This window comes from Zeugodacus cucurbitae, chromosome 6, assembly GCF_028554725.1.
Source record: "Zeugodacus cucurbitae isolate PBARC_wt_2022May chromosome 6, idZeuCucr1.2, whole genome shotgun sequence".
NCBI classification, from domain to species: domain Eukaryota; kingdom Metazoa; phylum Arthropoda; class Insecta; order Diptera; family Tephritidae; genus Zeugodacus; species Zeugodacus cucurbitae.
The window spans coordinates 64,490,389-64,503,760 of NC_071671.1; the positions used below are offsets into that span (position 1 = coordinate 64,490,389).

A 13,372-nucleotide genomic window follows, 5' to 3' on the forward strand; every position below is an offset into this window, starting at 1 on the left:
AAAATTTTGTTGTTATTATTGCTTTACTAGATATGGCTGCTGTTTTCGCTACTCGGAGTACATTATCATACACACTCAAATGTAGGTGGCGAGTATGCGTGTGGGCCGCCATTGGTATGTTTCAATAAACCGCAACAGAATATTTAATTGCGCACGAAGCGCACATAGCACGCGTGATTCATGACACTGTGCGGTGTACGCATTTTAATTAGTCGTTACTAAATGAGCGACCGACAAACATGGGTCACTGCTTGTTGATTTTTTCCACATTAAATTTAATTTGCGAAAATTTCAAATTAATTCACATTTTATTATTTCCGCTGCGGAATCGTAGCAAATGAAATGCAAAAGCGCCAGAAGAAAGTGCAGTGCAAATGTGTGAAATAATATTTGAAAATTCGACAGAGGCAAATAATATAATGTAGCGGAAGGAGAGCGGACGGTGTGTAGAAATAGAACGTATTTGAAATGTAGCTAATTTGGCTAATATGTATGTGTATTAAGTTAAGTTAAGTTAAATTAAGTTAAGTTATGTTAGGTAAAGTTAAGTTAAGTTAAATTAAGTTATATGTTATGTTATGTCATGTTAAATTTAGTTAAGTTAAGTTGAGTTAAGTGAAGTGAAGTGAAATGAAGTTAAGTTAAGTTAAGTTAAGTTATATGTTATGTTATGTCATGTTAAATTAAGTTAAGTTAAGTTAAGTTGAGGTAAGATAAGTTAAGTTAAGTTGAGGTAAGTTAAGTTATATGTTATGTTATGTCATGTTAAATTAAATTAAGTTAAGTTAAGTTAAATTAAGTTAGTTAAGTTAAGTTATATGTTATGTCAAATTTAGTTAAGTTAAGTTGAGTTAAGTGAAGTGAAGTGAAATGAAGTTAAGTTAAGTTAAGTTATGTTAAGTTAAGTTAAGTTAAGTTAAGTTAAGTTAAGTTAAGTTAAGTTAAGTTAAGTTATGTTCATGTTATATTACGCAATGTTATGTTATTTCATTTTACTTAGGTTATACAATGCCTTGCTATGCAGCAATTACACTGGGAATGTTGGTGGTGAGCGCTTCACTTTGGCGCATAATTTCGCATGCATTCTACGCTTTTGCGGAAGTGTCTTCACACGCGCCAAATTCACGGCACAGCACTGCCGCAAGCAAATAAATGCTGGTTGCGCGCCGCATAACACAGCGTAATTGCAATTGCGCGCATAACAGCCACAGCCGCAGCCACTGCACTGCCTTGTCGGAATCCCAGGTGCGAGCGTTGCGGTCGTAAAAATGTGCGCATATGAGAATTTAAAGCGTCCAATTGCCATGGTATTTACGGGCGGTCTTATGTGTGCTGCCAGAAACGCTAGCAATCACATATTCTACATACATACAAACATACATAGTATGAGAGTAGGGTGTGAGTAGTAGCATGCTTGCCGTTTGTTTGACTACTTGCCAGCCGCTTGTAAAATAAATCACAAAGTAATTTAACAACAGCCGAACAAAGTTAAATTCGTAAAGTTGTTTGTATGTGTGGCAGCAAACGGTGGCACTGTGAGGTACAAAGAGATGAGTGGAATTGTAGAGAGTGCACGCCTTTTAAGCAAACATTTATTTGTGTTACCAACTCATGAGCGCCTTCCATGTGTATGCCTGTGCTGCTTTGCAATGTTGAATTTGCGCAAATTAGACCACAAATTGTAGCCGCGCCGAAAAGCCAGAAATAAAAAACAACAACAAACACACAGCAGTCAAAAATGCCAACTGTACCTCAACACATGGAGCACAGCGAAAAAAGTCAACTTAAAAACTAACATTCATGTCTGTGCATAAATTAATAAATAAACGCAATTGCCAAGTACACATGTAGTTACATGCAACAACAATGACAACAACGGTAGTGACTTCGTGTTGCATGTTGTTACAACTACAAGCGCATGTTACCATGTTGTTGTTGTTATTTTGTCAGCAATTTATGCGTACACTCGGCATTTGTAATGCTCACTTTTGATTTAAATTTCATGTATTACCAAAATAGGTACCAAACATATACCGTTATATAATTATGTATAAATACAATTATTTGTAGAGCAGTACACAAGCGCATTGAAATATCACTCATACGCCCTGTTGTACAAATGTAAATTCCCACATTGCATTTGCCATTAATTGAATATTTGTTGTGTTTATTACACGTGTTTGATTGTATTTAGTTGTTGGCATTTCAGCTATTGGGTGATTGTATAATGCGCCAATATTTGTTAGCCATCAGCAATGAGCTGGAGGCACTCTGATATACATACATATATTTTAATTTCGTAAAACTAATGCGTATGAGTTATAGGTAAACAAGTAGTTTTGAATTACCAATTTTGTTTAATTAAATGGTAATATATTGAAAAATCAAATTTCATTATTATTTATTATACATTTCGAGTATTTGGCTAGAATTTGATGCTTTAATGAACAGTAATCAGTGCTGAGTGTAGGCTGAGTTTGGGTGCTATAATGAGCACAGTAGTGCATGAAAGCTTGTAATTATATTCTTGTTGGAGAAATTGCTAAACCATTGAAAATTTGATACAAAATAACTGAGTACATTTATAATTGCTAAACTGATAGAGTCGTCGATTAAACATATTTTTTGTTATTCGAAATGAAATCTGATAATGAAATTGCTTGCAATTTCTCTGAAATTTACAAAGTAACGATGTGAAACTGTTGAAAGCGGAGGAGTATTTCGACAACTGTTTGAGTGTAGGAGATAATTACTTTGCTAACTACCCAAAAATCCATGGAAAAATGAGATCTACTAGTGTAGTTCTGTAGATAAGGTAATAATGCGCTTCAACTAAAAATTTTACTATATTTTTGTAGTATATTTGCATATTAACCAAGAGCTCTCAGATCGAATCAAGTGGCATATAAATGCTAAGCACACTTACTAAAGACAAAATGAAAGCAGCTTTTTGTGTAATCACTGCTATTCCATATAAAGTTTGTAATGATTTCACACCAACGAGCTTCGAAATATTAGTTCACTTTAAATTCTATCTATTTGCTAACAAAGGAAAGAAGTTTATAATTAAGTTTGGTTGTGTCGAATGAACTGAGGATGGTCGAAATTGCGTTAAATGTAAAGTAGGCGAGGCTTAAACTAATTTTGTCTATTCTTAAATCATTTCCAACAGATGCGACTCGTTTTTTTATACTCTCGCAACAAAGTTTCTAAAGCGCTTGCGATATTTATTGAACGTTTAGTATGCAATATTGATGGATCACGATCCATATCACCAAATATTTAAATATTTTGAAATCCAGATCCCGGATCGCTAATCGAGATAGGTAAGTTATATATTATATACCAAAGTGATCAGGGTGACTTCTAGATTTGAAAACCGGATGTCCGTCCGTCTGTCTTAATGAATCTTAATGAAACTTGGTACACATATTTCTTGGCACCATATGCAGGTTGCAAATAAAGTGCCATAACTAAGCCATAAATAATGCTACAAAAGCAAAATTTGGTACAAAGAACACTAGGAAGGGGCATATTTGGATGTAAGTTCTTTGGAAAGTGGGCGTGGTATACTGTTAATTTTTTTGTACATATCTCGTAAACTACTAACACTATATCAACCAAACTTTCTGGAATCGTTTCTTTTATAGGAGGAAATCGGATTATAACCACGCCCACCTCGCGTACAAAGGTTATGTTAAAAACTACTAAAAATGCCTTAATTCGGTAAGGAAAAACACCAGAAACACTGAAAACTAAATTTCATTATAAAGAAGAAACTGAAGAGGAGAACTAAAATTGGTACACAAAATTATAAATGGGTGTGGGTCCGCCCACTTATGGTCAAAAACAAAATCTCCGAAACCGCTCGACCAATTTAAATGAAATTTGGTTTCCAATATTTTTCTGGCATTCCAATGATATGTTGTAAAAATAGGCCAAATCGGTTCACAACCACGCCTACTTCCTATATACCAGAACTTTGAGGACGATCTGAATTGTTTACTTTACAATATATATAGTAAGCACTAGTGAAGATATTTTGAAGAAATTCAGAGAAAATATTTTTCTCCAAATAATATGACTCCGTGCCAAAAATGGGTGAAATCTGGTTAAAACTTCACATAGCTCCCATATACCTAATATTAGGGTTTCCAACTTTCAATGGACTTTATATATATTGGAAATTCTCGTAAGTTTTGGTGCATACCTCGTATAAAAATCGTAAATTTTAATTGTCTTGCAATAAGTAGAGCATTTTCACTGTGCTTATATTTCCAACACTTTCCATTTTTATTGTAGTAATTTACAAATAAGCGAAAACGTTTTTTGGCCTAAATAGAAATTACTGCAATTCATGACATTATGCAATTACCCAAAATTCAAAAAAATAAAATAACAAAAACAAAAACAGTGCCTTCAACACCTCGCTATTAATTCACTGTAATTCAAACGAAAGTCGTTGCCACCTCTCATGGCTGTCGCACTCTTGGCACTCGCGTGCTGGCAACTTTTCTCGCTTAACTGCCACTTATTCGCGCTTCCGCCGCCCTTTGATTGCATTGTATGCAAATTATAAGTTCGGTTAATTGCGTGACTTTTGGCTTTTTGCAAAGAAACTTTTCACCGTAATTTGATTCTTTCATTTCGGCGCCTTAGCACTTCGTTTATATTGTTAGCCTGCTTACAACGAGCAGGTCTCACACTATATACATACACCGGTGTGCCTTGCTGTTGCAGCAATTTGCAAATTTTCAATTTGTCCGATTCCCCGCGCCTCCCTCAGAGTGACGCTGGCGTGTCGCATAACAGCTGTGCTGGCGCGCTGCACTGGCTGGCTGGCAAAGACAAGGCACGTCGTGCCACATGCCACATGCCACGGCGAAAGTTGTCGCCTTTTACCGTTAAAAGCATACCAAATAACAGTAGCTGCTGCAGTGCAAACGTAAAATGAGCTCAAATCGAAAAGCGAAATGGCAAACAGAAATTTTACAATAAAATCAAACAGAAACGATTATACGAACTATAACAAAAACAATGTCGCGGCCAAGAGCGTCGCTTCGTGTCTTACATGCGAAATGCCAAAATGCCATTTGCTCCGCAAATATACAACTGAGCTTGTGTTTATGTGTGTGTTTGAAAGTGGCTTTGTGTGCTTTGGAGTTTGCGTTTGTTTTTGAATTTGTGTGTTGGTGTTTGTGTGTGCGTGTTTGCAAGTTCAAATTTGTGCTGAGTTCAAAGTGCAAATATTTGCAGCAGCAACTTTGATTGCAACCGACTGCGGCAAATTGTTGACATTTTCCCATATTTCACTTGCCGCACACACACACACACACTCACACACACGAACACAATTTTGCGCGCAATTGTGCAGCGCCATGCAATCGTTTTGTGGTTTCGGATTTACGGTATTTTTGGCATTCGCCGTTTATATGCTTAAGTTGGCCTTTTTGTCTCGGCGGTTTTTGTGTTTATTGTTTTTGTTTTTTGGTTGCTAATGTTTTTTATTGTATTTGTTAGTTGTTGCTCTTCCGCACAAATTGTGCAGAAACAATATTTTTATTTGCTATTTACTTTGATGCAAATGTTTGATGGAGCGCCAGCATGCAGTAGAGTGTTGTTGCATGCTTTGGGGGGCTATGTACTGACGGTTTCTGAATGACTTATATTTTAGGCAACAAATAATCGGCAATTTAAACGTTTTGTCGAATTTAGGAATATAATTGTTTATATTATACTTCGAAGGCCACATTGTACAATAGTTTTTGTATATACTCGTATGTCCTCGATACTATAAGAGTTCAATCTTGAATGAATTTTAGTTAGAACATTTATTTTTTTATATATTTTATAATGCTATTACTATTACTATGTTATTACCGAGTTTGAAACTATAGACTTCTCCAAAAAAATTTAATTGTTTGTTATTATTCACTACCCCGCTGTCTCTGTAATGACTGCAGCTACATTGTGGTGTGGCTCTCATGAGACATTTTTATAAATTTTAGTAACCATCTGTCGATATCATAAATGTATATTTATAATCACCCAACACTACAGTTACTAGTAGTGGTGGCCCCGGCTTGTTTCTGAATCGAGCTATAAGACTTGCTTTAGCATGACAGTCGGGTCTTTGTAAACGCAAGCGAGATTTATAGCCGATTACGGATTGCCAATTCGGCAGTATTTCTCAATATTATTTGTGGATGGTTTTTGCTGCCAAACCAACAATAACAACGTGCCGATAAATGTAATTGATCCATACTGATAGCTACTATAAGTTATATTCATTAATATTGATTGCTGTAGTTCAAGATTATGTGTAGATATCAGTAGGACAAATAGACAGATAGACGGTGGTGCATTCAGACAATATTGCCTCTTCTCTTTTGACTTATCTAAATAGAGTTTAGAACACTGAAATCTTTCCTTATCGTCAGAAATAAGAATCCGTTGGACTGAAGGACAAATCTCTTGTTAAAGTGAATTGACATGTTGGTATGACCCATCATTTCACAATAACAGAAGAGGTGTCTATTTAATGTATCTATTTCGATTACTTATGGACTATGGCAACAATAATATTATTGCGTACCAATGAGCTAAAACTTGATTACGAACTCTAGTCATTGGTGTGCGTTGTCTTTCTTTCTGATTATGAATGCTCTGAGTTCGACGGCCTAGTGCGAGCTTGTATATTTCTAATATTTTGTTCTTCAAGCCGCTGCCCACGCTCCGTACTCGACTCTCAAGCGCGTTGTTGTTAAGCAAGCAGTTGTGAGTATTCGTTTCTCGACTCTCTGGCACGCAATTGCGTTGTGATGAGAATGACTTGCAAGACGATTTTCAGTTTCAGATTAAGATTCTCCTTCACGGAGTCTTTTTGATACCCTCATCAGAGAACTATTTCCAGATAGTTGAGATTCTAGCAAACTATTTCGGACAATGTGTTATGTACTTGTGGAAATGGCTTTATTCTCTTTCTGTTGTAATTTCCATTACGACAGTATCAATTAAATTGTGTTATAATATATATTGTTATTGTTGTTGTTGTAGGTTATAAGTTGACCTTCACAGGAAGTACAAATGTAAAGAGTAATCGCTTGTACTGTTGCAATTATTGCACCTTCTGTGTGCATGTGAAATGTATGTGAAAAGCAATTAAGTTAAACAATCAACTGTTTATGCAACAGCTGAGGGTGTATTTGAATGTTTGTGCGCCAAGAGACATAGAACTTTGTGCATAAACAAACATAAGTCGACATAAGGATAGCGCTATTATTAGTTAGTAAAAATTTTGGTTTTTAAAAAAAGTTGAGTTATGATGGAAAATGCCTTTTTTTTGTACAAACAAAAAAATTAAAAATATTTTTAAAAAATTTTACAAACATTTATCCATATAAATATTGATTATTTAACACCGTAAAATTTTTCAATATTTATTTTTTACCACATTTTGATTAACTACTCTAAAATTTTTCCTTTCTTTATAAGTAAATTCAATTATTTACTCCTTTTGGTGACCCACTCTAATACGTGCATATAGCATGGTCCAGTAGTGTAATTCGACTCTTTAAAGCTGATAGCTAGCAGCTGCTGTTTAAACAAGCGTGAAATGAATTGCAAATCTTTACACAAAAATACACAAACCGTTTTGGTTGTGACTGTATGCAGGCATACGATATATGTATAGCTGCATGTGAATATTCACACATATGCTTGTAAGTATGTATGTATGTATGAGTTTATTGAAGTGCCCATAGCATAAGCCTTTGGTGCTTTAATCGCATTTTGCGCGCCGAAAAGTAAACAGTATAAACTAAAACGCTCGCAGCGACGATAATGCGCAGCGATTTGAGTATTAAACGCCGACTGCGTTGCAACGCTTCCCATTGGGGTTGTTTAGCGCTAGCAAAGCTGGCGCATTTAAATTTCTGTTGCAGGAATTGAATTAATTTCAAACGAAATCTCTGATGCATATATAGTATATGGTGCATACACATAGGTGACGTGTGAAAAAAATATGCCCGCAAGTGTTTTGTCTGATTTATATGTTGGAAAATAATTAGAGAATTAATATTTTGCCGTTTTGGCGTTTGTGTGCGATGTTGAAAGGATTTTCAATTACGTTTAGACAACTTTGAAAAGGCGAATATTATTGATTTATGTTTAACTTACAGGGGTTTAAATTTAATTTTGTAGTTCTTAGATCAAAAATTAATTAAATTAAAGCTGTAAAAGAAATTAAAAAATGTGATGTGATGAGATGTGATAAACACAGACTTTCTATCTACAAAAATTGAAATTTTTAGCAAACAGTGTTAATAAAGCATGACTTCATTGCGTGACATTTTCTAATGTGATGTATTTGATGTGATATGACTTGATGCTGTGAAATATATATAATTTGATATGATATGAAACTAGTGATATGCCATGTAGACGTCTTGTCTTGATTAACAGAGCGCTCGCCTATTTTATATGTAGTTCATATTGATGATTTAATAACTGTTTGACTTGTTATTGGTGCGATATGATATTGTGATATGCTCATATGATGTGATATCATGGTCAAGTCATTTGGTGTTTTATTTAAAGTAAACAAGTAAGGAAGGGCTAAGTTCGGGTGTAACCGAACATTTTATACTCTCGCAATTTATTGATGTAATTTTATAAAGACAACACAATTCGACCCATATATTTGGTATAAAGTTCAATAGAATAACGAATATCATCATAAATAGTATATGGGGACTGAGGTAATTCCTAAACCGATTTCACTCGTTTTCACCACCAAGACACAATGTATCGAAGACTATACGCTCATTTAATTTAATATTACTTATAATTAGGTATATGGGATCTGGGGGAAGTTATGACCCGATTTTTACCATTTCAGGTACAGAGAGAAACTGTTATAAGAAAAAAATTCAGAGAGAATGAATTACATTAAAATATCTGAGGGATTTACCTATATTTTCGGTGAAAAATTAACCTTAGGCACTGAGTTCTTCATGTTTGATATCAGGGGCCTTGAAAAGTCATGGTCCGATTTTGACAATTTTTCCACAAGTGATGTCACAGCTCAAATACAGTATTTGTGTAAAGTTTTATTCCGCTAGCTTCATTGGTTCCTTATGAATACATTATAAAGTGAACGAATCAGATGGAATTCAAAATTGAGTTATATGGGAAGTAGACGTAGTTGCGCCCTTTTTCCATTTTGTAAAAAAATCTCAGTGCAGCTTCGTTCTGCCAATTTCTTATGTATAATTTGGTGTTTCTGACGTTTTTCGTTAGTGAGTTAACCCACTTTTAGTAATTTTCAACCTAACCTTTGTATGGGAGGTGGGCGTGGTTATTATCCGATTTCTTTCATTTTTGGACTGTATAAGGAAATGGCTAAAAGAAACGACTGCAGAAAGTTTGGTTTATATTGCTTTATTGGTTTGCGAGTTATATACAAAAAACCTGTTTGGGGGCGGGGTCACGCCCACTTTTCCAAAAAAATTACATCCAAATGTGCCCCTCCCTAATGGGATCCTATGTTCGAAATTTCATTTTCATAACTTTACTTATGGCTTAGTTATGACACTATATAGGTTTTCGGTTTCCACCATTTTTGGTGGCCCAAGCAACCTCCTCAGGGTGCCAAGGAACATGTGTTCCAAGTTTCATTAAGATATCTTAATTTTTACTCAAGTTATCGCTTGCACGGACAGACGGACGGACAGACATCCGGATTTCAAATCCACTCGTCATCCTGATCATTTATGTATATATAACCCCATATCTAACTCTTATATTTCTTGGTGACACAAACAACCTTTATGTGAACAAAACTATGATACTCTGTGCAACAGGTTGCGAGAGTATAAAAAGGCCTACGATAGAATAATGTGACGATGCTATTATTTGATGTGATGCTACGATGTGATATTTTTTAATAAGATGTGGTTTGACTACAGTATTTGGCTGATATGAGCACGTGATGTCATGACATGGAGTCATTTGATAATGTCAGATACTATTAGTCAAGTGATATGAGCTGAAATAAATTCTTTGTTACACTTGCGATGTCGTGTGTTACTATGATGTCTCGATCTAATGGGATAATTTCAAAAGAGATGTGCTGTGTACTGAAAAGTGGGTATGATGTGAAGGAAGTTGTATGTGCCAATTCGATTGACATCATATTGTGATTTACGTTTCTATGATGATATTATGTGATCCGATATTTGGAATGAGATATGGTTTGATGTGAATTCTTGCATCATACCGCGAGTAATATTGAATACGATATCTATTGATGTGATTTATGCGAGGATAGAACAATGCGACGTGATAATATGGAATGATTTTGGGCTTAATTGAAGAGATTCAAGATGTGAGTTGATAGTATTTAAATTATTGCGCCGTGATGTGAAGAGTGTGATGACTCCACTGTTTATATTGTGATATTATCTGTTATGATGATATGCAAAAATGAACTGTAGAAGTAGAAATTCTAGCAAGTAAGCGGAAGAAAAAATAGTAGGTTATAAAGATAACATTTATCTCAATACTGAGATGTTTGATGAACGATGCGCCAGAAGAAAATGTTATCAAACTAGATGTTGCCTAACTCTAAAAATACATATATACCCATGCAATTTCGCAGATATAACAAATTAAATTCAGACAGATAAAGCGAACTTACTTTGTCACAGCAAAGAAGCTAACACAGTCACTAGCGATTAGATTAGAAATTGCAAATAATCGCTACTTTATAATTTTGATTAGCCCTTGCACTATCTGCTGCTTATCGCTGCGTTTGTATGTGATTCTCTCTGTGAAGGTAATTAAAGTGTAACATTTAAAAATATACAATAAAATTTATGACTTTTCAATAGAATTCGATATGACGCCATTAACGCATCAAAAGTATCAATATCGATGCGCCTTTTTGTATTACAATATGATAGATAATAAATGATACATTTATAAGAGCTGAGGAGTTACAATCTTTGGTTAATCGTTTTTATGGATATCATAAAAATGAAAACTTTGCACTGCAAAAACCTGATATCACTTATAAAACTAAACTGCATTTCTGTCAGTGACATTAGTTGCACGTAAGCTATCGTTGTAAGCGTGTTGTGCCAAACTGTCGAGTGACATTTTTCATATGCAAACTATAATGAACACAATGCGAATATTGCAAATACTGGCACTCTGCCTCGCTGTGGGCACAACATTGTGTGCCCCGACAGAGAAATTGTTGCGCAACACCGAGTTGAATCTTATACAATTAATAGAGGACACACGCTACGAACAACTCAACAATCCGGAACAAAGCAAAGCTTGCTTCGACTATTATATGCAAGTGTTCGACGAGCTGAATGAGGAGTATATACAAAGCTATGACGTGTGTTTGGCCACAGCATCGGATAAACGCGATCAGGTTGGTGAGAGCACAAAGGCACAACGCGATGCCATTGACGATTTGACGCTCGATACAGTAACAGCACTGGAGAATTGTATGATTCTCAATGACTCCGTGTCGTACTTTGATTGTTTTGCGAAAAATGTAAGTACTACAAGTGAACCGATTTTGAGGAGTGTATATGTGCTTCATTTCCTTGTCTTCTTCGTGTAGGCCAAACAGGGCACCGAAAATATGTATCAAATTTCAGCGAACGCCAGTGAGACGCTAGCCGTGGTGACGGAAAGTTATCGTGTGATCGAAAATGAAGAGAATCGCTGTACGAATGCCACAGGGCGCGTATATGTGGAAAAGACCTATCAGGCGACTGAGGATTTGCAGAGTTGTCTACGCGGCGAAACGACTGTGCCAACAATACCGTCGACACCATCATCGGCGCCCCCCATCGAGGGCTCCAGCTTGATTGTACCCGACATCAATTGGAAAATTAGTCATTCTAATACTGATAAATTTGTGCCCGAGGAGTATTTGGTTGAAATGAGAAGAAAAAATAGAACTTAAATAGTGAATTATAATTATAGTTAATTCTTCTTTACTTTACTATAGCCCGTAATTTTTACAAGTGTGCCAGTAAACAAATAATAATGATAATAAAATCTTATGGGTTATTAGGTTTTGATAGAAAATTGTTATTATGATTTTCGGAAGAAGCTAAACTTTCATGAATAGAATACAGCTCAGAAGAGTTGAGGTTAATAGTTTCAGACGAACATTTTCGGATCCGCGGCAAGTTCTTACTACATACTTGAATACAAGGCAATCAAAATGACGATTCGAAGAAGCAATTGGAAGAGGTAGGGAAGTAGGTAGGGAAGGTAGGTATAGTGGATGTTGCACAACACACCTCAGTCTTTAGAAGGCTCTGAACACTTTGTCCAGGAATCCATAGCAGGTTTATCGTGAAATAGGAAGCTAGCTCCGCTAGTAGCTCAAATCATTATTTCATTCTGTAACGGGGCATCTGGCTGAATTTTGTCTGTTAGAGGCAATCCTTAAATACTTTAGTGATTTCAATGCCACTTGGCTGTCTGTAATTACTTGTTATAAGCAACCTTTTTGTCAATATGAGAAGGCGTTCTTTGATTGCAGTGCTCTCCGTTTGAAAGATACTGCAGTGATCCCGTAGTCGGAAGATGCTGATATCTAGTTTTGCTGAAAAGAAGCCACCTCCCACTCGTTTTTCTTTTTATTTTTGATCCGTATAGATATTTATCTGTGTCTTTGTCCAGCTCGCCGCTATGCCACTTGTCTCAAGAGGATAAGGTACTACTGGCGGCGTTGGTGGCGTGATTACCATGTGAGATGAACATGGTAAGCTTAATGACAAGATCATGATAGATGGACTAAAAGACAACGGCATAAAATTAAATAAAACCATAAATTATTTAGTCTAGTACCAGCTGTCTAAGCTCTAATTATGAGCGAGCATTCTCTACTCTCTGACAATCAAATGTAAAAGACCTTTATTCTGTTTGTGGTCCAATAATAAAATTTGGTCAAAGAACTAGTGTACGAGTTACTAGTTTAGAGCGGTAATTATTCAAGAGGTATAAAGGAAAACAACAACTCATGTATATGAAAAACGCTTTAGGATTTTTATGACTCAACGCACAGAACGTTGGCTTTAATTAGTCGCTAAGAACGCAAATGCGTTGGAGTGACATATGCGTTGTTTCAGAAATACACGCACTTACACACACTTAAAAATACTGGCTCTCATACGCAAATATAGATTTTTTTTATTTTCAGAGCTGTGAGCTGTGCGTAACTTTGCTTTGTTGAAGGTTGCAAGTATGCAGGTTGACAAAAAAAAAACAACAACAATAACACGTATATCCGTCAACAATCTAAACAATTTCGCCACCAAAGGCATTTTTTCTACACGCT

The 13,372-nt window shown here is 35.6% G+C and overlaps 2 protein-coding genes across 2 annotated transcripts in view; one reads left to right on the forward strand and one right to left on the reverse strand.

Annotated features, from left to right (window-relative positions):
• LOC105209383 (uncharacterized) overlaps positions 1–13,372 on the reverse strand; it is a 78,365-nt gene that overhangs the window by 58,101 nt on the left and 6,892 nt on the right. The gene's annotated exons all lie outside the window — the stretch shown is intronic.
• On the forward strand, positions 11,093–12,111 carry LOC105209382 (uncharacterized). The gene is made up of 2 exons (XM_011179766.3): positions 11,093–11,569; positions 11,639–12,111. Exons 1-2 carry the CDS (start codon positions 11,168–11,170, stop codon positions 11,984–11,986), a joined length of 750 nt encoding a protein of 249 aa, XP_011178068.2. The 5' UTR covers positions 11,093–11,167; the 3' UTR covers positions 11,987–12,111.

Coding starts and splice junctions, on each gene's coding strand:
- LOC105209382 (XM_011179766.3), top strand. CDS start 11,168: ATGCAAACTATAATGAACACAATGCGAATATTGCAAATACTGGCACTC. Junction 11,570..11,638: donor TTGATTGTTTTGCGAAAAAT/GTAAGTACTACA, acceptor TTCTTCGTGTAG/GCCAAACAGGGCACCGAAAA.